Below are 24,548 nucleotides of genomic sequence, written 5' to 3'. Positions count from 1 at the left end.
TTTCCAACTTCAGAAAAATACCCACCCCCAAAAAAAAAAAAAAGTTCGGTCAGTTGGACTTTATCAAAATGAAACACTGTGCTCATCAAAAGACTGTTAGAAGCATGAAAAGGCAAGGCCTAGGGTGGGAGAAAACAGGTGAGGGAGGTGCATGTATTTGACACGAGACTCACTGAAGTATGCGGTTGTGCATGCTCCATGATGGGCTTTGCTGAGAAATGCTTGCACAGTGTCAACACATAGACGTGAAGTGCATGGCCCTAAAATATGACGCTGGCTACGACGTCATGGGCAATAGGAAATTCTCAGCTCCATTGTAACCTATGGGCCGATTGTTTTATGTCCATATCTATCACAGACCAATATTGTTAAATGACACATGATTGTATAGAGAACTATACATGTTGATAACCAGTAATCCAAACAAAACATGGGTGAAAGCTGGGCAAGACTCCCAACATTTCATGAAAAGTCAGCGATGGTCAACATCCTTGGTTGGCAAGGAAATGCAGACTCAGTGAGCTGCCCCTGCGTGTTCATTAGTGGCTAAAATGAGAAGCTGCCAGCAGCTAGAACCTTCACACAGCTGTGAGAGCGAGAGCAGGACCCAGCAGCCACGCCCAGGTTTTTACCCAAAGACTCCTACAAAAGTATTCATGCAGCTTTGTTCACAGTGTGTCAGAGCTGGAAATGACTTGAGTGTCCATCAGAGAACCACCACTCAGCAGCAAGGGGCAGAGCTACCAACAACAGCAGGGGCAGCAGGTGGGCCAAGAGCAGCACAGCCGACAGATGGCTTCAAGCTCTGTACCCAGCAGCTGTATTCAGCAGGGTTCTGGGTGCAAGCATGGGACCCATACTGGGGGTTCTCAGGCCACATTTGCGTAGAGCAGTTGCTTCTAGAGTTTACTTTCACTCCAATAGGCAGTGATGTAGAGCCCAAACTGGTGAAACATTTTCCTTGCACAGAAAAGATGAGTGCTGCTTTTCTTTCCACCCTGCAGGCACAGTCGGGGTGCAGCTTCCAGGCCTCCATGATTACGGAGCTGTTGGGGGCTCTTCGCATGCTGCCGCAGTCGCCATGTGGGCCTGTGAGCACTGCACCTTCATGAACCAGCCGGGCACTGGCAACTGCGAGATGTGCAGCCTCCCCAGGACCTAGGGCTCCAGCACACTGGCAAGACTGGGCCCACCCAGCCCTCTCTGAAGCCAGGGTCATGGAGCTGTTCCCACAGAGGGCAGTCCTGAAGGGCAAGGTGGGGGTGGCTGCCCTGGGGTCTCTGGCCTACGAAGCCTCTCAGCACCAGGCTTCCCTGGAGGATGGAGCCAGGCTGGTGCTTTGCTGGCTAAAACCAGGCTCCTAGTGGGGAGCAGGGCTGCCTCATGCAGATGCCTCTTGATTCCAGCCCCCACTGTGGTGGACAGACTGGTGCCTCGACATCACCACCTGCAGAGGAGGTGGGAGTGCTGCCGCCACCAGCTTCTCCTGTCTGGATGCTGTTTGTTCCTGTCCCTCCCTGGTTGTGGTTGGGGCTCTTGCTGGCCTTTGTACCCTGTGGCCCTGGGGCAGACCCTGCCTCTGGGGGCCAGTGCTTCCCCTTCTGGTAGCCATTGTCCAGTGGAAACATAAGTGGCCACAGGCTTGCCGGCCTCCCATCTGCTTGGTCTGCAGGTTATTTTGCTGCCCACCCTTTATCTTGTTCTCACCTGATGTCCAGGTGGGATTTTAAAGTTGGCATTGGTTGTAATAACAGTTATCAGTAATTCCTGCCCAGAAGACTTTTATTTATTTTTTTAAGATAAAAGCTGCATAAAAGGGGAGTAAGAGAGACTAGTGTCCACTTCCTTTTCTCTAGTGAGTCCCTCTGGGTGTGTACAGGATGACTGAGTGTGGACACGGGGCCCGCAGTCAGTTCTCCTGGAAGTAAACCTCAGTGCCTGAGACTTTTCTGCCAGGCTACACAATCGAGGCAGCTGCAGATAGGGCTGTCTGAACAGGAGCACAGCAGTGGCTCCCGCCAGACAGGCGGCCCCCCTGGATGGCCAAGGCTGCTGACAAGGCCTCATGGGGTGAACTGGACTGCTCAAGACCAGAAGCTCTGGTCCCCTTTGCCCCATACACAGTTCCTTCCTGTGTCCCTGCCCAGCCCTGGTCTTTGGCACAGTGACATGGTCATTGAGACAGGCCCAGGTGAGGGAGTAGGGGCTTGGCCTGCTGTGAAGCCATGTGGGTCTCTCATGGGGAACAGGAAGGTTGCTACTGTACTAATGGTGTGAGGTCTGGGCCATTCCAGGACAGAGGTTGTGTTCAGACCTTGCACATGTCCTCGGGTCCACGCATGTCGTCTGTGGCTGGACTGTGGCCAGGGCCTGCCCCAAGAACCTGTGGGCATGCTGATGCCTCTTTGCCTTAATAAAAGCCGGATCTCTGAGCTGCTCTGAACCCCTGGGAGAGGCTGGCCCAGATACAGAGTGCTTAGAGACCTCATGTCTGCCCTGGGGCGGGAGCAGTCCTGTAGCACCCTTCTTTTCCCTCAGTAGCTGCTATGCACAGAGAGCACTGGGTATTGGCTTCTTTGGTGGCAAGAGTCCTGTCTAGCACCTCCAGGTCCACCAGCACAGACTTGGGTCTGGCCAGGGCAGAGCAGCTGATCTGGTGAGGCAGGAGGGCCAGAGCAGCCAGTCCAAAGCACAGCCACCTGCCGAGGACTGTGGTCACACAACTAGGGGGTGCACTGGCTGGAGCTCTGGCCTCTGTAGTCTGGTCCTGCAATAATCAGAGGCAAGGCTGTGGGCAGGAGCTGTGCTTGACCTCGCTTCTGAGACCTCACTGCCTCTACCAGCTCCTCTCAACTCTTTCTTGTCTTCATCCACCCAGCTGGCTTCCTTTTCTCTTCCACTAGCATTCTCATTCAAGTTCTGGCATCCACATAATTCATCTGTTTTCTTTTGTGTTTTAGCTAAAGAAAAAGCATTGTGGTTTCTTGGCTTCTGGTTTTGAGTCACTTTATTTAATAGTAATGTACTTTTTTTTATTGTCCAGAGAGAGTCAGAGCTCCGTGTTAGGATTTGTGCGGGTGCCCTGCCAGTGGGCTCAGCCCAGGAAGCTCAGCCACCTCCTTTCCACAGGGGAGGGGCCCTCAGTCCCGTGTGTCCCACCTGCCCTGTGTGAACCTCCTCTGCCACCACCAGGTACCACAGCCCAGCAAGCAGTGACTGAGTGCTCACTGGCCCAGGTGAATGCCGCTGGCTGCCTCCAATCAGTCTGTTGCACTCTGCTCCGCATGGGGCTCAAGATGTGCTTGGACTGGGTTGCATTAGCGCTGCCTAGACACAGCCCTGCAGTGGGACTAATAAAAGCACCTGAAGCGCTGCTGGGCTTCCCTGTCACTCTGGGCCCCTGGCCTCTCCTCGTGCACTGCACATATCTCTGCAGGGCCTTTGTGTCAAGTGTGGCCATAGAGGACAGAGACCCCATTCCCCCTGTCCAGGCTCTTGGGCTCTGTGCTTCCAGCAGGTGCTCTGGGAGGAAGAGGAGAGCCTAGCCTCCTTGGGTGCCTTTCCAGCCTGTCACCCATGTGGCTGCTCCTGGGCCTCTGCATGCTGAGACAGGTGCATGTGACCGGGGAGCAGGTGAAAGATGAACTTAAGGAGCCCCACTGAGTTGTAGGGTAACAAGACTGGAGGTGACATGCTGCTGGCCTGAATTATCTTGTCCCTCTAATTTTGGTGCCAGCCTTCAAATGCACCTTTTAGCATTGTTCCTCTTGGTGAGTCACTGCTTTCTGAATGGATATATAAAACACCACCTGCTGGTGTTTGAGGGGCCCTGTGGTGGGCAGGCCCTCAGCACCTGCTTCCAAACCTGTTCCTGAGATGACTGCTTTAATTCACACCATTGACAGCTGGCCCAGGGCATGTCACCGCTACTGACCTTGAAGTGAGAAGGTTCTCAGAACTTCCCCAAGATATCAAGCAAATGGAGTGTACTGCTTGGAAACAGAGCTTTGGGGCCCCCCTTTTTCTGGTAGGTACGCCTGATGGGCAGGCTGTGCTGCCTGAGAACTGCCCAGCACAGCCTGAAGCTTCCCTGTACACACTGCTTCCCAAGAGTTGGGAGGTATAATTTGTCCTTGGGAAGATTACACTGCCTCCAAATTTGGCATAGAGACCACTGACTGTCCTCAGGCTTCTGGCCAGGAATGTACACTTTGCATACTCATGCAGAGGCTCCCTTACTTGGTGTCACTCCTCAGATTTCTGAGCTGGACTGTAGCCCTTTGCTGATGTCTAACCTCCAGGATCAGGACTTGAGGCCCTCTTTGGATGGGCTGCTGATGCTCATAAATCCTTGTCATCCAGTGTGGGCTTTCCTGGGCTTGTAGCCAGGAGCCCGCTAGCCCCTAAGAAGGGAGTGGGACAGAGGAGCCACCCACTTCACAGTGCCTGAAGGGAGATTTCCCTCCGCATTGGAAAACGGCCTGGGAGGACAAGCATGTGGCTCACAGGCCTGGTGAGCAGAGGAGACCTGGGGAAGGGTGGGCAGTCAGAATGGGACATGGCTTGAAAGAAGCATGTCCTCACTTCAGAAGGCCAAGTGGGAGCCCCTGTTGCCCTCCCTTTTGCCAGCATCTAGGATAGCATTTCACGCCCCAAACCAGGGAGCAGAAAGGAGCAAACACTGCAAATGCCACACATATTGTGTCCGTGCCAGTGCCCAGAGGTAGGACAGTTTGCTGTGCTAGGGGATGAGTGCACACCTCCCCCTCAACAAGGGCACTTAAAACTTGTTGCAGCTTTACGTTCTGGCAGACACACCAGCCTTCCTGATGCCAGCTTCCAAGCCCAGAAACATTTGGCAGCTGGGTCCCTTCAGCATGCCATGCTTGGCCATGCCCCCCCATATGCCTCTCATGGGAGGCCTTGGAGATTGTTTCAGTGGCTTCTTAAAGGAGAGGGATGATTAACGTCTACAGGTACCTTTCAGCGGTGCTCTGGGTCTGGGTCTCCGACTTTTTCATCCGGAGGAACACTTTCGGCCCCTCTGGTCAGCACCTCTCCCAGACCCCGGAGGAGAAGAACAATGAGAGGGAGCAGCCCGGTGGGCGCAGACTGATTGCTGGTGATTGCCGTCATTTTCTTTATGGCCTTCTGCCCCACAACCCAGAATTCCTCTGGCTTACCCAACTGTCCATTCAAACCAGCGCCCACGTACAGTTCGTGTCCAGACAGAGAGGGGGCACTCCCAGCAGTCAGAGGGAGATCTAGAGCTGTTAAAGCCTGTCCGCTCGCTCCTGGACACACAGGCGTTCCCTAAACCCTAAAATGCCGCTTTAGGGGCAGCCCGCCTGATCCGAGGAGATGCGTCCTTCCGGCCCTGGGAGAGCCCACGTGCTGGCCCGGGTGGGAGCCTGTCCAGCTCTAGGGCGCATGAAGGGAGCGGGGCTTGGTGCCGGACCTAAGGGGGCCCGCGGCCCTGCACAGGCATGGGAGATGCTGTGGGGCCTCAGGGCATCCGCAAGACGGCGCCTCGGACCGCCCCGCGGACAGATGGCGTGGGAGAGGACGGGCCATCGGGTTTCCTATATTTCCTCTGTGTCCCCTAACTTAATCGCAGGAGCGTTCACTCTCAGCCCGCGGGCAGGGACTTCCGCCCAAACTTCACCTCGCGGCCGGGGTCCCGCCTCGCCTCGGCCCCGCCCTCGCGTGCCGCTTTACGGCAGAGGCCGCGCCGCGATGTGGGCGGCCGTACAGCGCCTTCGCCGCCTCCCGAACCAGCCCCTGTAGGCAGAGTCTACCCCCGCGCCACCCGCGCTTCACCGGAGGCGGGCGCGCACCATGGCCGGTCTCGCGCTGCGCGTCGACTACTTGACGGGCTTCAGCTGCCCGGTCGCGGGCCCGGCGGCGGGCAAGCCCCACGTGCTGTGCCTCGGGGCGGAGATTTTTCTTTCCACCGGGAGGGAGCTGGTCTACGTCTACGATCTGGAGGGGAGGCAGCTGACCGTGAGCATCGGGGCAGGGGTGGAATCCTGGGCCCGGAGGGGCTGCACCAGGAGGGTGAAAGGGAGGCGGGCCTCCTGGTCGTTCCGTAGGAATTTGTTCAGAACTAGTGCTTCTGCTCTCTGCCTCCCGACGTCCAGGCGGTGTACCGGTTACCTGCTCCGGTGTGGCACCTGGAGGTCCTGGCCCTTCGCAGGGTGCTCTACGTTCTGTGCGCCCAGAGGGGCATCTATTGCTTGTCTTTGGACCAGGCGAGCAGGTGAGGCGGGGTTGTTGGGCTGCACTGCTTGGGGCTGGTCTAAAGGCCGGCCCTGCCTTCCCTAAACACCGGCCTGTAGGACTCGCGTGGTCCTGAATTGGGCTCAGAATGAGCCTTCAAGAACCGGCGCCATGGGGACACATGGGGACGAGGGGTTCAAAGCCAGCTCAGAAGTGGTAGTTGTGCCTAGCCCAGTACCTGCGTCCCTTGACAGGCTGTTACTGGCAGGGAATCTTTAGTAAACGGGGTGCAGAATGGTGAATCTGTAGCCAGGAGCAAGACCTGTTTCCTCTGGTCTGATGCACTTAGAAGGTTGGTTTCTGTGGTCCCTGAGTCAGTGGTTATAGGACTGCTGGGTAGTGGTAGGTTGTCATGAAGACAGCATGTGAATATCTTGAGTGACACTTCCCTGTGTTCTCATAGGTCTGTGAACCAGAGTGATAGGGACGACGAGGACAGTGAACCTCCTGTTGTGATCCCCGTGGACCCAGACACCTGTGTCCTCCCTGATGGCACATTGTGCGCTTTCACTGTTCTGGACCATGTACTCATCACGCTGGCACAGGGCCCCACCCGGTGGAAGATGCAGCTGTTTGAGTGTCCCTGCCCTGGAGAGGACCCTAGGCCCCCATGCCCGATTGGCGAGGTGGAGCTGTCCACCTACACACCCCCAGCTGGGAGCCCACAAAAGCCTACAGTCCCCTGCTTCCTCCCAGTGTTGTATTCTGTGTCACCACCAGGCTCCAGGTACCCGCACAGCCACCTGCAGTGTCCCAGGGGCTTTATGCTGGAGAGGGCTCTCTTTGGGCTACTCTTTGGAACTGATGCTTCCATCCTGGAATCACCCGTGATCCTCTGTGGCCTCCCTGATGGCCAGCTCTGCTCTGTGGTCCTAAAGACCCTGGTCACCTCCAGGTTGGCCCCTGGTGGCCCGAATGCCCTTGTCAGGATTCTCCATCACCTGGAGGAGCCTGTCATCTTCATCGGGACCTTGAGGACTGAGCCACTGGCAGAGAACATAGAGGATGCATACTCTGACTGCTTGGTGGCGCTCGGTCACCATGGCCGGACACTGGCTGTCAAGGCCAGCTGGGATGAGGTGGGAAATCTGGTGCCAGAGCTGAGGGAGTACTGCCTGCCAGGGCCCGTGCTTTGTGCAGCCTGTGGCAGGGATGGCCGTGTGTACCACACCACCCCCTCCAACCTCTGTGTGGTAGACCTGGCTCAGGGAGACACCTCCCAGGATCCGGCACAGCCTGACAGCCCAGGAGGCCTACCGTCTCTGCTTTGTCCAGCCAGCTTGAGTGTGTGCAGCATCATCACCCTCTCACTGTTGGCCAGGTCACCTGAAGGTATGAAGCACTGTTTAAACCTGAAAACTAAAGCCTGGGGGATGGGTGGAACACTCCTTTGGCAATCTTCTCCCACTCAACCTCCCCTCAAACTGGCCTGTTCTCTCCCTGCCTTGTCTCCCTGGCTTCTGTAAACTTGATAGGACAGGCTTATACTTACCTGGCAGAGCCTTGTGGTTGACAGTCCTTGTCTGGGGACAGGGAGTGTCTGACTGTGTGCATTCTGTAGGTTTAGGAGTGGGAGATGTGCGCTCTACCTGGGCAAGAGCGTCTTTCCATGACAGGTCTTATGTTGCATGTAGTCCAGGGTAGATCCACATCGGTTCAGGTCAAGCCTTGACATTTCTCCTTACAGCCAGGAAACACCTTGGATGCTTACTGTGTGGCCCACTAATGAGCCCAGTCTGCAGTAGAGGCAGGTGGTATCCGGGAGCTCTGATTGTGTGTGTTCTGCACAGTGTTGGGGGACAGTTTGCCCAGTGCACATTTCTGCTAGACAGCTCATGAGTCGGCCCGAGAACTGCCATGGACAATTCTAACAGGAAAGAAATGCTTTGAAGGGGAAAGCCCACCATTTACCGCAGAGAAAGTGGGGGATGGTGGGGCGTGGGAAAGCATGGTAAGCCCTGGGCTGAGCAGCAAGTGTTTGTGTGCTGAGGGCAGGGCTCAAGGCCTCAGTAGTGTTGGGCTTGGGGACAGGCAGATAGATAAGCCTGTTTCCTGGAGGGCTCCCTGGTAGCCTGGGAGCAGGAGAGTAGGCAGGATGGTGCCACAGACTTCCAGAAAGTGCCACTGAGACAGAGCAAAGCAAGGGGGAGGGGCGCAGAGTAGTCACTTTTCTCAGAAAACCTCAGAGCAGTTCTGATTGGGTGGCCTGTTGAAGGTCAAGCCATGTCTGACTGATGTGACTTATGTCAGTCCTTGTTTGGCCCCTTTTAGTTCCTTGCACGTACCACGTATCACCGCAGTGCTGCCTCCACTGTGCCAATGTCCCTGCAATGGAGGGCCCTGTGGCATGTGCGTAATGAATGTGGACAGCTCCATTCAGCCCCTGGCACACGTCCAAGCTTTCCTGTCTCCTGGGTCCTCACTTTGGTGCTGGTTTTTTGCCAGCACTTGTCTTCAGTCTGGGGGAGCTCTCCCAGCAGCTTGCCCTCCTCACAAATTGACTGGGCCCACCTATGTCCATCAGGTAGCACTGAGCTACTGGCCTTGTCTGCCAAAGGCCGCCTGATGACCTGCAGCTTGGATCTGAGCTCTGAGACACCTCGCCCCACCACAGTGATCATAGCAAACATGGGCCAGAAAATTAAGGACTTGCTCTGTGGAATCGGCACCATCTCTGAGAGGTAAGCAGCAGGCTGTGTCCTCAGGAGGCAGTGTCCTATGTGTGGACATTGGTCCTGGCCAGACCTGTTACTTTGCCTCTGGTCCCCAGAGAGAGCCCCAGACATCAAATTGCCTGACAAAAGGGGCCCTCACCATTTTCTCAAACTGCCTCCCTTTCCCTGGTAGGGGGTGTAGGAGATCCTCTTTTCCTTCCTGCCGCAGTGATGCTGGCAACAGTCCCTTCCTCTGACCCATCCAGAGAGAGGGGGTCTTTCATTTGTCCCCCTATGGCTCAGAGTAAGCATCTTTAGGCTCTAGACCCTTGTAGATTAGTGCTGGCCACTCTCCGGGCTGTCATGGTGGCTCAGAGGAACAAAGGGGCCAACTCAGAACACAGGGACACAGCAGGAGGCTGGCCTCAGCACAGGCACCATCTAGCCTGTGTAACCTGGCTGGTGCCCCCTCTACTCTTCCCAGAGTATCTTCTCTGAAGAAGGCCGTTGATCAGCGCAACAGGGCCCTGTCGTGTCTCAATGAAGCTATGAATGTCAGCTGTGCCCTACTGTCCAGACGGGAGGGCCTTCAGCCTATCTCATGCACAATTACCACCTCCTGGAGCCGCCGGGAGCTACAGGATGTGCTGACCGCCACCTGCCGACTGGAGAACAACAGCCTCCGCCTGGACCAGGGCTGGGCCCTGTGCATCCAGGTGCTGCCCCACACCTACACCTCAGACCCGGACTTGGTGGGCTTAGCCGTGACCTACACCATCCCCGTGGACCAACTTGGCCCTGGTGGTCAGCAGGAGGTGACGCTGCCCCTGGGCCCTGATGAGGACAGCATGCTCAATCTTCCTGTTACCGTGTCCTGTGCGCTCTTCCACAGCCTCAGGGAGGTTGTGGGTGGGGCCCTGGTCCCATCTGATACCTACAAGGACCCATCCTTGGATGGGTGTACTCTCGATGTCCTGCCAGAGCAGGAAGGCATCTGCTTGCCCTTGAGTGAGTACACAGTGGACATGCTTCAGGGCTTGCGTTTCCCTGGCCTGGCTGAGTCCCACACACAGTCCCCTGGTTCATTCCACTCTGTCGGCGATCCCTTAAACACCTTCCTGGACACTTGCCACAGACCCGGCAGCGAGCCATCAGGACCCGACTCCCTGTGGGCCAAGTACCGGCCCCCCTCTGTGGCTGCCATTAGGGTGTCAGCAGACCTGCTCAGAGCCGCCTTGAGTGACAGTTACTCAGGTTGGTGGTACTGACTAGCTTTGCTTTGGTCCTGGGGCCCTGAGTCCTGTGGATGTGCTGAGGCCTATTGACGTGAGGTCCTTCCTCACTGTCCCAGGATCTGTCCAAACTCATGGCCTACTCCTCTGTCCTTTAGGCATGTCCCTGTGCTGTGCCACCCTGCAGTGGCTCCTCACTGAGAATGTGACAGCAGATGTTGTGAGAGCTCAAGCACTGTCCTCTGTCCAGGGAGTGGCCCCAGATGGCACTAACATCGGTCTCATCATCCACGAGGCAAACAAGGGGTTAACTTGCCTATCTTTGGGGACATCAGCCTTGATGACAACTGTTTCAGAGTGGTATCTCCAAGCATTTGGGTGACTCGAGAGGAATCCTGTTTTTCTTTTTCCTTTTTTTTGGATTTTTATTCATTTTTAGAAAGAGGAGAGAGAGAGAAAGAAACGGGGGGTAATAGCAGGAAGCATCAACTCCTATATGTGCCTTGACAGGGCAAACCCAGGGTTTCAGCCTGCAACCTCAGCATTCCAGGTCGATGCTTTATCCAGTGCACTACCATAGGTCGGGCAAGAAATCCTGTTCTTGTGCCTACCCTGCAGAGGATGCCAACTCCACTGGAGTCTGAGGCACGGCTGTGCTGGAGCAGCCTCTGCAGGACCAAAGCCCACCCAGCACTGCATACGTGGCCCTACCCCATGCACTTCTGAACTCACGGCCAGTTGCAGGGACCCCACCAGCCCTAGCTGCTCACCCCTAGATCACCAGACTAGGGGGCATCACAGAAGTGACTTAGATGGGGCACTGGCAGCTAAAATGGAGCTACCAGCTCCTGGCTTCTCCCTGAGGTTCCCCTGGTGGCAGGCCCAGGCCATGTCCAGCCAACTCTTATGTCCAGTGTTGGAGGCTCTCGCAGAGGAGCCTAGGCAGCCAGGAAATATCCCCCAGGGTGGTGGGTGGAAGCTGCCTTGACCTCGGGGAGCCAGCCACTGCTCACTGCACAGCCCTTTTTGGCCAGGCCAAGACCAGGCTGGTATCTAGTTTGGGGCGTCTCTGGGCCTTGATTCTGGGGCCTGGTGGTGGGTAATGGCGGGGTCCTCAGCCTCATGGGTGCCCCACACGTCTCATGGATACCAGAGGAAGAGCTGCTAATGACAGTTCTTCCTAGAGCCCTCCAGCTCCTCAGGTCTTGCCTGTGTCCTCTGTGTGGAGAGAGAGCCAAATGACCTGGTTCTCAGTCTGAGCTTGCTGTTTCATCTTCAGTGTAGTCAAAACCTCCAGGAGCGCACTTTGCTGACCTCTGACCTCAGCCACCCAGCCCACACCCTGTTTTCACACCTGAAACCCTGACCTTGCTGTCAGGTGACCTGAGTTGTCTAGTGTGGGCTGTGGGTACTGTTCAGGCAAGGTTGCAGCTGTCACCTTGTTCTAGATTGAGTGCCAGAGGGTCTTGGGTTCTTCCGGGACAGGTGAGCAGATTTGCTGTTGGTCAGCTGGCTGGTTCGTTAGGTGGAAATTGCCATTAGGCAGAGAGACCCGGGCCTAGATGTCTTGTGGCATCAAGCTTTGTGTGGGACAGTGTAGAAGGGCAGCCCAGACCAGGGAGCTATAGGTGGGTACAAGGCTCCCTGTGTTACAGGTGGCTGTAACCGACTTGTGCCCAGCAGGGCCCATCCAGGCTGTGGAGATCCAAGTGGAGAGCTCCTCTCTGGACAACATGTGCAGGACCCACCATGCTGTCATCAGACGTATGCAGGTATATCAGTCTGTCGTGGGCCTGCTGGGCCAAGAAGTCTGTGGCTCCCCGCATGGGGAGCCAGGACAGCCTCTACCTCCTTCCTGCTTCCAAATGTACATGTCATATAGGCAAGCTGAGGGTATTTGCTGTTTACCCTCTTGGCAACAGCCCTGGTGGGTGCCCAGGGCCTACCTGGCCAACAGGTTTAAGGAAGACATTTCAGTTTATCACCTGCCAGGGTCAGCTGAAGGTTTCTGCACTTGTCTGGCTAAGCAAAGACCTTGTAAAGAGACCATGCCCTGGGGTCAGACACCCTTGGCTCAGGTCTTGGGACAAGATGTCAGTTTGTCTGAGCCTCCATGTCTTTACCTAGAAAGTGGGAGTGGTTGCCAGCCCCTCATGCAGCCCCAGGGCTGTGTGCCACCTGGTGCAGGATTAGGCTGTTTCAGTACTGTACTGGGGTGGGTTCATGTTCAGAAGAAGTGTGTCAGCTGGTGCTCTTGGCTGGCACAGCCCATCCGCTCTTCATGGGTCTGCAGTACAGCCACCTGCCATCTGACAATTTCCCTTAAGCATGGTCTCTGCATCATCTCACCCAGGGACTCACCAGTGCCTGTTCCCAGGCCCAAGCCCAACCCCTGAGAATCAGAGCCCACAGTCTGACTTTGAAGAAAGTCTGAAGGCTGTTCTAGACCTGACCCTTTTAAAGCAATCTTTTTCTTTTTTCTTTTTTGCAGGGACAGAGAGAGAATCAGAGAGAGGGATAGAAAGGGACAGACAGGAATGGAGAGAGATGAGAAGCATCAATCATCAGTTTTTTGTTGCGACACCTTAGTTCATTGATTGCTTTCTCATATGTGCCTTGACTGGGGGGCCTTCAGCAGACCAAGTAACCCCTTGCTGGAGCCAGCGACCTTGGGTCCAAGCTGGTGAGCTTTTTGCTCAAGCCAGATGAGCCCACGCTCAAGCTGGTGACCTCCAGGTCTCAAACCTGGGTCCTTCCGCATCTCAGTCCAATGCTCGATCTACTGCGCCACTGCCTGGTCAGGCGACCTGGCCCTTTTTATCCTATCCCACTGTGACCCCAGTGATAACCTCACTGCCACAACAGCCCTTCCTGGCATATCTTGAGGCTTTGTATCCAGGCTCAGGAATCTGGTCCTGACCTTCGGGATCAGGGGCTGGTATGTGCCTGCAGTGCAAGGGAGTCCCAAGGGGGCCAAGGAGGATTTAGGGGGAGGGAAGGAACCACCTGGCTTAGGGCTGAAGGACAAGTGCCCTGGGACTGTGGTGCTACCTGTGACCCTCTAGCAACCTGTCCCTTGTTCCCACAGAGGATGGTCATGGAGCAGGCTGCTTGGGGCTCCAGCCCACTTGACCTCCGTGTGCAGTATCTTCAGCAGATCCAGGCCAACCATGAGGTGAGGGCCTTGGGAGTCCTGTCCTCAAACCTCCCAGCAGCTTGGACAGCGAGGACTGTCCCCAGCCAGGCTCCTCTGTTGAGCGGGGTGGGGGAAGGTAGAGAGTGGGCTCAGTCCTTTCTGTCTCTGGCCCACTCCTATCGCTTGGCTAGAACCTTCCTATAATCTGGGGGTGTCGTTTCTCCTTCAACTCAGCCACTCTTCTGTCCTGAGGGGTCTTCAGTGGCTGGGAAGGGTATCCCACACTTTGAAATCATAGATGAATATTTGTCCTGAACTCCCTACCATGTCTCAAGCAGGGTTTGTGCATGACAGGTGTCCCTTAGAGGAACCTGGTGACATGCGTGTGGGAGGGTAGGGGCCCTAGCTGTTGCCATCCCCCGCATCTGCAGACACTGCTGTGGGAGGTGCAGACCCTACGTGACCGGCTGTGCACGGAGGACAAGGCCAACTCGTGTGCCACTGCTGAGAGGCTCCTACAGGTGTACAAGCAGCTTCGCAGCCCCAGCTTCCTCCTGCTGTGATGCCAGGTGGGCCCCGCCCCAGGCTCTGTCCACACTAACAGCCTCTCTGAGGAGGCAGTGCCTCTGGTTGCATGGAGAAAAGTCCAGAACACAAAAGTCGAGTTTCCAGCTCCTGAGCAGGGAGGCGGGTCCTCGTTGGTTGTGGCCATGGTACGTCAGGGTGAGCTTGCCGCTGCACAAACACCTGGCCGCCCTCTGTGGGTATGCTCACGGGAAGTGGGTCATAAAGTGAGTTGTTTCAGGACAGCCTGCTGTATGCTGGGCCCTGCCCTTGCTTGCTGCACCTTCCCTTGTGCCTGCCCTGGCCCCGTCCTGCCCTGGGTTCAGGGCCTCAGCCTCCATCACTCCTTCCTTTCCTTCAACAACTGCCTGTGGTCTCCACCCTCAACCTGTTGCTGCTGAGTAGTCTCCCCTGGATCAGTGATGTCTTCTCCACTCAGAAATCCAGCTCAGGACATAGGGCCGGACCCCAGGGCAGGAGTGGCGCTGCTCAGGCAGCTTTTGGAGGCCAAGGAGAGATAGCTTGACCAGGGCAGGGGTGAGGTTTCTGTCTGGCTGTCACTGTTCCTGGGGACACTGCCTGTCCACACCTGCCCTGCCACCCCACTCTGGGTGCCTTGGTCTTGCCTCTGCACTGCTGGGGCTACCCAGTAGAAGGGTGCTCCCTGTGACCAAAGCACAGAAACTGGTGGTGAGGGGGGTGCTCTGTGTTGGCCTGCAGCCTGGACACTCATCAGCTAAGTCCCTGTGGCCATGGCCACCCCTGCGCCTAGCACTGTGCATTCCCAGGGCCCCAGTGGGTGGGCCTGACCCGCTGCTGGTGTTCGTAGTGTTTGGGGAGGTGACTCCTAGATGTCACATGGTGCTCTTTGTGTGGGGCTGTAACAGCCCTGCTGCCACCAAAACTGCCCTCTCTGTAAGCTGCCTCTGCCTCTGTTTTGTCACCCTCCCCATCAGTTGGAATGTAGCTTTGACCCTGATTCCTGGATGCCCCCAGCTCTACACCAGGTAAGCCCTGCACTGGGTTCTTCATGGCCCTGGGGTGAAGCACTACACATGGAACAAAGGGAAAAAAACTTAATATGAAAGGAGGCAGGAAAGGAGGGACTGATAGGACACAAGGCACAAAGCGATAGACCACAGCCCAGCCGTGACACGGTGTGAGAGCTGGGTGGGCACACAACCAGTCAGAAAATCACCCCAACTAGCACAGATGCAGGTGCATGGTTGGTCCCTGCGGCCACTGCTTAAGGAGCCCCCTGGAACAAGCCCTCACCTGCTTGGGCACCCACTCTCAGTACCCCTTGGCTACTGAGTGTGGTCTCCGCATGGAGTGGGCTGTGTGTGAGGCCTTGGACTGGCCAGGTGATGGCCCCTACACACAACTCCAGCCCACCTCAGCCACAGCATGTCTTTCTCCATCCAGTCCCAGCTTTTATTCCCCATCCCAGGGGTGCTAGGGCATCCTTACTACCGTCACCTCTCCAGTCCTCCCCTTTTCCACCACACACACACACACACACACACACACACACTCACTCACTCACTCTTCTTGCTTCCCTTCTCCAGCAGCTGCCCTAGGCTGTATGGGCAGCACTCTGTGAGTGCCTCAGGCCAAGTGCACTGTGGCTGGCAGTGAGACGGAGACCCCTCAACATCCTGCATGATCAAGGAACCCAGGGGGCAGTGTGCTGGGATTTCCAGCTTGCTGTGGCCTTCTTCCAGGCCCTAAATCTATGGCAGCTGGGCCTCCAACCTTCCCTCCCAAAATGCCACAAGGGGGCAGCACAGGCTGCAGCTCAACAGTCCGGGTCCTTGTCCTGCCTGCTGGGACCAGTGTCTTCCTCCCAGAGCTAACTGGCGTCTGCCTTTGATCCCTAGCCCATGACCTCAGCCCTTTGTCCCTAAGGCGAGGGTAGCTTGCCCGGGGGTCCTTGGAGAGAGGTTGCAGGGAGACTTAGGGGTGACCTAGCAGGACTTCCATGCTCCCAGGACTGTTCAGCCCCTTCCTCTCCTGCACTTCTCCCTGGTTATACCTGTCTGATACCTGGCACCCACCTGCACCCCTCTGTGCTGCCCTCCTTTCTCAGAGCATTCCATTCTCTGACCCCTCTCCTTGGGCAACCCTGGCAGGACTCACCGGATGAGACTTTAGGCCCCAAGCAAGGGCTGGGGCTGCCCTGGGTAGGGAGAGGGGCGTGGCCTACGGGCAGGGTAGTGAGGGCATTTCCGTCAGGTGAATTCTCTGTCCCATGTCTCATCCTCCCTGCATGCCCTAGACCTTCACTCAGGATGTCTCCCACTGGCACCCTTAGTCCCCCTTTTCCCCATTCTCACTGTGCTCACCAATCCCAGGGAGCAGGCCTACTCCGGAAGTCCCAGGTCATGCAGCCCATCCAACAGGTGTTAGTCTGTGTGGATGTCCTTGTGGGCTGGGGGTTCTGGGTTCCCCCTGCTATGGAGGAGACATGTGGGTGAACCATGGGCCTTGACTGATAGGACTGCCAGCCAGCTGTGGGGCAAGTCAGGTAAGGAGCTCTGTGTACAGGTTGGGGGTGGCCTTGGCCTAAGGGCCCCTTGCAGGGGGTTGGATGGGGCTGGGTAGCAGCAAGGCAAGTGCAGGAGTGGTAAAGGGCCCTCTCCTCTGGCCATCTGGCCACAGCTTTGTTTGGAAAGTGTGGGGTTGCTTGTCCATCAAATACTTACAGGATTCCGAGACCCTGCCCCAATGCTGGGAGCCATGGTGCCCCTTGGAGACATGCTAACCACAAAGACCCTCTCTAACTGGCCTGGTCTGTCTGGGCCTCCCAGCTACCTGAGCCCCAAGCAGTCCAGCTAGGTGGATAGGGTGAATTCTCCTCGGGTTCTGGGGAGGTGTGTGAGAGCAGGACAAGAGGAAGAGACCCAGGGCTATGCTTGTGCAGGATGGGGGAGGGGGCAGGAACGCCTGGACCTTCCTCCTGCACAAGCCCCTGACACTGCATTTTCTGGGCTAGAAGATTGGGGAGGTCGAGTGCACAACGCAGGACCCAGGGAAAGCTGCAGCACTTGCAAGTAGGTGCAACCTCCATCCCCTGGGGGCCCCAATGCTGACTCTCCGCGTCCACCCCGAGCAGCTTGAGCCTGCCAGCGGCTGAAACAGACACAGTTTAATAGGGACAGTGGGCTGCGTGCTCAGTACTCCCAGAGCGCGAATCCGGCGGGCGTGTCCCCGTCCGCACGCAGCAACCCCGAGGCGCCGCCGCGCAGGTACTTGCCGTTCCGGGCTCGGATGGCCAGGCGGCCGCGCTCGCGGAACTCGAAGAGGAAGTCCTCGGCGCGCTCGCCGTCGCTGCACACGCTGCCGTGACTGCCGGTGTGCCAGAATCCACCGCCGCGGCCTGGAGAGCGAGCAGGCATTGGCAGGGGGCCCTCTGGACCCCGAGCAACGCCTTGCGCCCCCACTCGCACCCCTGCTCCCGCCCCACGCTGGCCGCACCTCGAATCTGGTAGGCGCCGTCGCTGAAGCTCAGGTTGAAGACGTCATAGACCGAGCGGTTGGTGTCCAGCTGGTTGGAGCCTCGGCGGTGACACACGAAACCATCCAGGCCGCGCAGCACCAGAATGGGCCGGTTGATAAGCTTGAGGAGGAATTCCTCATCCTCGCCTACGGGGAGAGCTGTCCTTGTCCAAGCCAGCCGGGTGGGCAAAGCAGGGGCTCCCCAAAAAGAGTTTCCAGTAGACTTGGGCTTCAGGCTCATAGGCCTGATCTACCATTGCCATTGTCCTACATGACTGCCTGAGCCAGGGCTCCCCACAGGTACAGTGAAGGAAAGGGTTCTCTGGTATCTCACTGCTCCCCTGAGGTCGGCAGCAATGATCTGAACCAAGTGTAGGGGAGGGGCCAGCTCGTGGACACAGGGTCTATGAGCAGGGGTTGTCCCTTGGCATAGTGCCTATCCCAGTCACCCCAAGCGGGTATGGAGTGCTCACCCACAAAATCGCTGATGGCCGCCAGCTGCCCATTCTTCTTCATGCACACGTAGCGCCCATTACTGGCCTTCAGGGCTACCCGCCGGCCACGCCACTCCATCTCAAACATGGTGCTGGCAGAACTGAGGGAGCAGGGCAAGATCCATTTAGAGCAGCAGGACATGGGAGCTCAGAGCCAGGGCTCCCCATCCTCAGATCCAGTACCTTCTCCCAGGGGGAGCAACAGGCAATGGCCTTCCACTGATACGCTCACCACCATTAAGAGCTGTGCCCACGCCAGTAGGCGTTCTTCCCAGGCTGGGTGCTACAATGTCCTTGCGGGTGAGGGAGGTAGTGTGGTGGTGGTGGTGGAAGTGAAGGTGGTGGTGGATGTGGGGATGGTACACTCACACTTGTGTGGCTGTAGCCTGGATACCTCCGTGAGTGACCAGGGTCCAGTAGCCCCCAATGCTGGAATAGAAGGTGCACTTCTTTGTCTCCTGGTCAATTTGCATCAGGAAGGTCTCATGATCCAGTTCTTCATCTTGGTTGGCTGAGACATTGACTCCTGGAGGGAGGAGATGGGAAGCCCCTCACGCCTCTCCCTGGGTGGGTGGGGAGCAGACGGGTGGGGAAGCAACCCGGAAGCCACGGGGGAGGGGGGCTCATCTAGAACCTGAGAGGATTCAGAAGGCATTTCTCAGAGGGTCTGGAAGCTCTGCTCCTGGGGCCATGTGGGCGCATGGAAACCCACACACTGCTCCATAAGGTTCTTGGCCCAGATCCAACTGCAGCCCAGGGGCCAGGCCCTTCCATGCTGGCAAATCCCCTGTGTTGCTAATCAGCAGGTAATCTGCTTGTTCCCACTTTGCACCAGCACTTACACTGCCTCTATTTATAACTCACTCCTAAGCCACTGTGTGGGCACCATTGGGTTCCTGTCCTCAATGTCATGACCCAGAGCATAGCCAAGACCTGGGGTCCATTCCTGGGCACTGGGTAGGGACTGGCCCCTTGTCATCTCCCCAGCCTCCCACTCACATATGGGGTCTCCCAGGAGTCCTAGGGGAGGACAAGTCTATCTGAAACTCTGCCTGGGGTTCCTGGACCAGGGACAGAGAGGGTGTCCATGCTCAGGTGGGAGAAGCAGGCAGGCACCAGGGCCTCCCAAGTATCTTTCCATAAATTGAGTTTCTGTTGCTATGGCAACTCTGAGTGGTATGGTAGAGGTTCCCTTTGGGTCCGGCATGTCCTACTAGGATAGCAGGAGGGGTAGGGGCGGAGCCCCATCAGGGCCTGAGGATTGGAGCCAGATTCTGTCCCACTTGCACCCGGGAAGGAAGGCTGAGCTCAGGGCAGGGCTGGCACTAGAGAGCCTGGGGTCTCCCTCCCTCCACAGCTGCCAGGTGGCCTCCCCTCTTGCTTAGGTCACTTCTCAGAGGAGGATAAGGTGGTTGGCGTTTTTCATGACCACCCCACCTCCTGTCTGTCAGCAGCACTGCACTGAGTGCCTGCTGCCCTGGGCTCACACAACCAGAAAACAGCCCTTGCCTCCTGGCGCTTATCGTCTGCTTGGAGTGGCAGATGACAAAACAGGTGTCAAATGCCCGTGAATATTGTGGGCCTGGGCTGGGGACAGCCTCCCAGGGAAGGTGACACTGAAGCAGACCTGAAGGGGTGAGGGAATGGTCCTGCAGGTGCTGACGGAGGGGTGAGGCTGGGCGGGGGGGCACCGATACTGGGCTTCAGGCCTCTGCCACCATCCCCAGTGTGTCCCCACACACCCACTAGACAGGATGCGGTCCAGGGGCTCCATCTCACACAGCCACCTGCTGGGCCCTGACCCAAGCTGGAGCACACAGAATCCTGGCTGGTGCCAGCAAAGAGCACAGACCCTGCTCTCTGGGAGGGCGCAGCTGAACCGAACATGTGAGCCCCAGGGAGGGTCTGTTGGGCTTTATGGAAGAACTTTCCTTACTCCTGTGAATACACCAGAAGACTTGGGGCCCCTCTTTCCTCTGGACCATGAGAACAGCAACAACCATGTTGTGACCAGAAGGGCACCAACTCTCAGGTCAGAGCTGTCCCAGGCCAGTAGTTCTTCAAAGAGGAATGAGCAGAGGACTTTGGTAATGCCACTGAGCTGGCAGTAGTGTCCTGTGTCTGGGACCCCCTCCTCTGTGTCCCAGACACCCCTTTATAGGAGATAATCAATGTCCTGTGGGTTTGCCAGTTTGCAGCCATTTTTCTGTTATTTGCAGCAGCCAACACTGACTGCAGTACACCACAGCGTCAATGAAGGCTGGTGGCAGCAAAACAAAGATATCAGAAAGAGAGGACAGGCCAGCAGGGTGCTCACACACAGCCTGGGGGAAGGAGTCAGGTTTAGGGGCTGCCTGGCCAGGAGGATGGCTGTGATCCAGGCACAACTCTGCAGAACCCGCTGCTCCAGCTGCCTTGAATCTAGAGGTACCCTCCAGGGTTGCGATGGCAGGGGTTGCGATGGCACATCCTGCTTCCTTGCACCCTGGTTGTCAATTCAACGTCTGAACATGTGGGGGGCAAGGCCATGTGCTGTCAGGCTTATTACAAGAGAAATGGGGAGGCAAATATGGGGTACCTTGGCTTCTCAGTGGGAGATGGGTTTAGTCGTTAGTGGAGGATCCCCCATCAAAGGTATGGGGTCAGATCCAGGGTGGTCCAGTGGACAAAAAATGGCCCATACTAGCCCTATCCCTAACCTCCATCATCATCACTATCTCCAAAACAACACCACCATCACTGTCATCAACCACCAAAAACATCACCATCATTATCACCAATATCATGTATACTACCATCACCTAACCACCACTACCACTATCCCTACCAACACCATTACCACCAAAACCATCATCATCAGAACCACTAGTAGAACCTCCAGCACCATCTCTGTCACCACAGCCATTCTTACCGTCACCACCATCATCATTACCTTGCGTACCATCAGGAGTCTGGCTCACAAGCTAACCCCGTACCAATACTTTGTGTCTCACATCTCCTTTGACTCAGAGGGGAAGCTTTTTCATGTCATAGCCCACACTTCGCTCACAAACCAAGCATGTGAGACTTGACCCAGGCCAGATGCTGCTGTGGCTAGACCCTAGGGCCTGTGGTGGGAAGGACCCTGTTCACCCTCCAGGACCCAGCCACACATTGGGACAAGTGTTCAGGAGGTGTTTGTGGAATGCCTACCCCTGTGCTGGACTGGCCTTGAAGACCCTGACTACAGGCAGTGCCCATTAGCCACAGTGGGGTCACTCCTCCCAGGTACTCATGACTGGGCTTCTGCCATCTGAATGGGTGGTGGCACTGTGCCAGATCAGGTTGTGTCCTGGGTGCACAGCAGAAGCCCAAGTGGGAGACAGCTGAGACTGGTGGCCTCTACCAGTATGGGGCTACTCAGGATCTACTGCTTGTATCCACCTCACAGGCATGTGATTGCAAGTGGAAGGGCCCACTGGTCAGGTGAGGCAGGTAATCACTGATCCAGGAGGCAGGGGGAGCCAGGACAAACCAACCAGGCAAAGACAGTTCCTTCCTACTGAGGAGCACAGGCCCAGGAAAGGACATCTACTCTAAGCATCCCCTGGACTGGAGGGACCCCTAAGGTCCCTCTCTAACCCCACTCCTGGGGCTGGACGAGGAACAGCTCATCAGCCACATGGAGTTGTAGGGACCATTGCCCTGCCCCACTCTGGTCCTGCTGGCTTCTTGCCCTGTCTTTGGCACCCTCCCCAATTCCCTTTACAGTTCAGAAAGTGGACTGGTGGGAGAGAAGCAGGGGGAGTAAGGGAGGGCTGCCTAGGATGAGCAGGGCCTGGACCTTGCCATTCCCCACTGGGCACCCCTCATTCAGCTTTCAGCAGCTTCCCAGCTGTCCTGAGACATCCCCTTCCTTCTGACCCCAAAGTCAGCAGCCCTCTATGGGGACCCCATACACGGCCTATGGTCCACCCAGCTGCGTCACACATCACCACACACATGCACATACACACATCTTCACCCCTCGGACCCGAAGCCACTCCCTTACGTGAACCCCATGCTGAAGTCAGGGTTGCTGGCCCACTGCAATCTCTTACCTTGCCTCACAGACACATAGCGGTGGTTGGCAGCCACCAGGACCACTTGTGGATGACTCTCCTCCAGGTCAAACAATTCGTCTTTGCCAGGCCGTGTGTTGCGGCCAGCCCTGAGCGTGCCGGTGGGTCCCACGGGTGCCAGGTAGCGGCCATCGCAGTCCTTGAAGGCCAGCTTGCCCGCCTTGAACTCCAGTGTATAACGGGCGCGGGCCTCGGGCTCCCAGACAAGGTGGCCATTGCTGCACAGGTAGCGGCTGTCGCAGGACTTGAGGCAGTACTGCCTGTTCTGGAAGATGAGGGTGATGAGTGCGTCCACGCCCCATGGCGTGTTGCTGTCCGCAGCGATCTCATCCTCCTGTGGGCACAGGTGTGCATAGCGGCTCCGGCTCACGCTCCTCAGGTGGGCCTGCGGGTGGATGGCTAGGTGCACGGTCCACAGCTCGGCCGGGGAGATGGCAGTGGCAAAGCAGGACAGCCGGTCCTCAGTGCCACCAAAAAAGCGGCCGTGTGGCTCCGACTGCAGCACCCAGCGCCCATCGGGCTGCGGCAGGACTAGGAAACGGCAGTCCCGGCCCGGCAGCTCTGCCTCGCAGGCCACGCGCCCGTCCTCCTCTGCAGACAGGTAGCGGCCCAGGTGGCTACTGCGGAACAGCACGGCCGTGCCCTGGCCGGGGTCGGGCTCTAGCACCCATATCTGCTTCCTCTTGAGGCTGGGTGCCGAGGCGTTGACCTTGAAGCCGAAACTCTCAGCCGTCAGGTAGCGGTCAGTGTCATTAACAAGGCCAAACTGGATCTTTAGCACCTGGTGTAGGCCGTTGGTGGGCATCTTGGGGACGGCCCGACAGGGGCCTGGGAAGCTCTTTCTGTGTGCTCACAGCACCCAACGGTCCCCAGAGGCCTGGCTCAGCTGGGCTGGCCTGTGGCCCTCAGGCCCCATCAGCGTCATGGACCTACTGCCTGCTCGGACGCCACCTCTGAACAGTGGCCGTGGGCCCAGGCAGCTCTTACATGACCAGCAGGCAGCAGAGGGCGGGTGGGAGGCGGATCAGAGCTAGGCCGGCTTAGGGACAGTGGCTACCTGTCATTACCTCAGCTTGGATTTCAGCCACTCCCGGACTGCACTCAGGCTGGAGCTGGGTCCTCGGGGCTGGAGGGCACCCCTCGCCACAGGTTCTCCCCAGTAGCTGATGCAGCCCAGGCTTGGGCCCTGTGTCCTGTCTTGTGGCTCCAGCAGCTCTTGGTCTCTCTTCTTCTTGCACCTCACCTCAAGGCCCCCAGACCAACTGCATGGACTAGCCAGCCCAGCCCAGCTCTCCCGACATAGCAAAAGCTGCCTAGTGGAAAACAGCGCAGCCGCAACCCGATCACAGCCCTCCACCCTTGGCAGCCGCCAGAGCCTGGGCCAGATCCAGTTACTGCTTCTCTGATTCCTGCTGCCAGGAGCACAGCCAGGCTCCCCACCCGGTGGCCTGCAGCCTGTGTCATACACCCCCCTAGGCTGCCCCTCACCAGCAACCTGTAGCCCTGGGCCTGATGCTTCTCCAAGGGTTGCCAGGACTGCAAGAGGCAGGCAGAGGTGTTGATGCCAGTGAGCTGGACAAGTGCCCTGTCCTGGCACTGGTGGCATCCAGACCCAAGCTAGGGTACAGGTAGTACAGCATCTGCTCACCCTGTCCTCACTGGGCGGGGCAGCCTGGCTGTGCTGGGCCCCAGGAAGAGGACCCCTGCTTAGGGCTGAGGTGACTGACAGCTGTGTGATGGAAGCAGTGACACCTGCTAACGGTTGCACAGGGGAAGGGTTATAGGAAAGTGAGTGTGAAACATGACGTCATTCAGGTGGCATGGAAGGCAGCAGGCTGCTGGACCCAGGTCAGAGGGCCCAGTTCCAAGCTGCGCTCTGTGTCCTGAGCACCTCACAGGGTCCACGAGGCTTCTCTCTCCTCTGTGGGTGAGCTCTGGTTGAACCTGCCTTATTGGATGGCCTTGGGGACCCCTGAACTGCCATCCACATTGCCAGAGAAACTAGCATGACTATGGGGTCTCAATGGGGTCAGGTTCAGGGGACTATGTTGGGGTGGGGCCAGCTAAGCCAGGCCAGAAGTTAGCCACGCCCAAACCCAGTTGGGCTTCCCCTGCACCCCCTCCCTGTGAGCCGTAGGGGGCCATCTTTGGGGACTTGCAGTGGCCTGCCCAGCCTGGCCATGCCTGTCTGTCTCCTGCACCTGCCTCAGGGGCCGGGAGCCAACCAGTGAAACCAGAGCTGCCCGACCTGGGCCCGGGCCAGCCTTGGTGTCCTCTTCCTCATCACAGCGTGTGACCCTCAGGGCTCCCTGGGCACCAGGACCTGGAACCATGAGGCACTTCTAGCCATGGCTCCAGAGCCTAGCTCCATCCTCATGGACCCTCGAGGCTCCAGGCACACCCCTGCATCCCTCTCAAGGCCATGACAGGGCTCCATGCTGTTGGGGCTCTAGCAAATTGAAATGGATTTGGGCTGAGCATATGTGAACCCTAGGGGGTGGGGCAGGCAGGTAACATGAGGGTCCATGGTTGGAAAAGGACACAGAGTCCTTCCTTTATTCACCCAGCCCTTGGCAGCAACCTAGCCTGGC

The 24,548-nt window shown here is 57.3% G+C and overlaps 4 protein-coding genes across 10 annotated transcripts in view; 3 read left to right on the top strand and 1 right to left on the bottom strand.

Annotated features, from left to right (window-relative positions):
• The window catches only part of NPLOC4 (NPL4 homolog, ubiquitin recognition factor), a 70,219-nt gene extending 67,230 nt beyond the window's left edge, over positions 1-2,989 (top strand). For both annotated transcript variants that reach the window (XM_066381540.1, XM_066381541.1), the window contains one exon: positions 1,005-2,989. In XM_066381540.1, coding sequence (XP_066237637.1) covers positions 1,005-1,162 — 158 coding nt within the window. In that variant the 3' untranslated portion in view covers positions 1,163-2,989. The remainder of the gene's footprint in view (positions 1-1,004) is intronic.
• The window catches only part of ACTG1 (actin gamma 1), a 47,627-nt gene that overhangs the window by 6,904 nt on the left and 16,175 nt on the right, over positions 1-24,548 (top strand). The window lies entirely within an intron of this gene.
• On the top strand, positions 5,740-16,865 carry FAAP100 (FA core complex associated protein 100). Of its 6 annotated transcripts, none has more exons than XM_066381534.1 (10): positions 5,741-6,003; positions 6,141-6,259; positions 6,683-7,611; positions 8,804-8,960; positions 9,418-10,187; positions 10,324-10,460; positions 11,821-11,937; positions 13,254-13,340; positions 13,733-13,870; positions 14,230-16,865. In XM_066381534.1, the coding sequence occupies exons 1-9, from the start codon at positions 5,839-5,841 to the stop codon at positions 13,862-13,864; spliced, it is 2,613 nt and encodes an 870-aa protein (XP_066237631.1). In that variant the 5' UTR covers positions 5,741-5,838; the 3' UTR covers positions 13,865-13,870; positions 14,230-16,865. The 6 variants fall into 6 exon arrangements, 5 of the variants coding, with proteins under 5 accessions (XP_066237633.1, XP_066237631.1, XP_066237632.1 ...); XM_066381535.1 differs by having other exon boundaries at positions 14,822-14,838; XM_066381536.1 differs by having other exon boundaries at positions 5,740-6,003; positions 9,418-9,941; positions 13,733-16,865.
• FSCN2 (fascin actin-bundling protein 2, retinal) lies at positions 16,999-23,663 on the bottom strand. The gene is made up of 5 exons (XM_066381543.1): positions 21,937-23,663; positions 18,227-18,383; positions 17,837-17,958; positions 17,343-17,510; positions 16,999-17,244 (listed from the first exon to the last, which is right to left on the bottom strand). Exons 1-5 carry the CDS (start codon positions 22,760-22,762, stop codon positions 17,039-17,041), a joined length of 1,479 nt encoding a protein of 492 aa, XP_066237640.1. The 5' UTR covers positions 22,763-23,663; the 3' UTR covers positions 16,999-17,038.

The sequence above is a fragment of the Saccopteryx leptura genome, chromosome 4 (genome assembly GCF_036850995.1).
Source record: "Saccopteryx leptura isolate mSacLep1 chromosome 4, mSacLep1_pri_phased_curated, whole genome shotgun sequence".
NCBI lineage: Eukaryota > Metazoa > Chordata > Mammalia > Chiroptera > Emballonuridae > Saccopteryx > Saccopteryx leptura.
This window is presented reverse-complemented; position numbering and strand designations above follow the sequence as displayed.

Coding starts and splice junctions, on each gene's coding strand:
- FAAP100 (XM_066381534.1), top strand. CDS start 5,839: ATGGCCGGTCTCGCGCTGCGCGTCGACTACTTGACGGGCTTCAGCTGC. Junction 6,260..6,682: donor TCTTTGGACCAGGCGAGCAG/GTGAGGCGGGGT, acceptor GTGTTCTCATAG/GTCTGTGAACCAGAGTGATA. Junction 13,341..13,732: donor AGATCCAGGCCAACCATGAG/GTGAGGGCCTTG, acceptor CCGCATCTGCAG/ACACTGCTGTGGGAGGTGCA.
- FSCN2 (XM_066381543.1), bottom strand. CDS start 22,762: ATGCCCACCAACGGCCTACACCAGGTGCTAAAGATCCAGTTTGGCCTT. Junction 17,959..18,226: donor CAGGCTACAGCCACACAAGT/GTGAGTGTACCA, acceptor CTGCTCCCTCAG/TTCTGCCAGCACCATGTTTG. Junction 17,245..17,342: donor CGGCGCCTACCAGATTCGAG/GTGCGGCCAGCG, acceptor CTCGCTCTCCAG/GCCGCGGCGGTGGATTCTGG.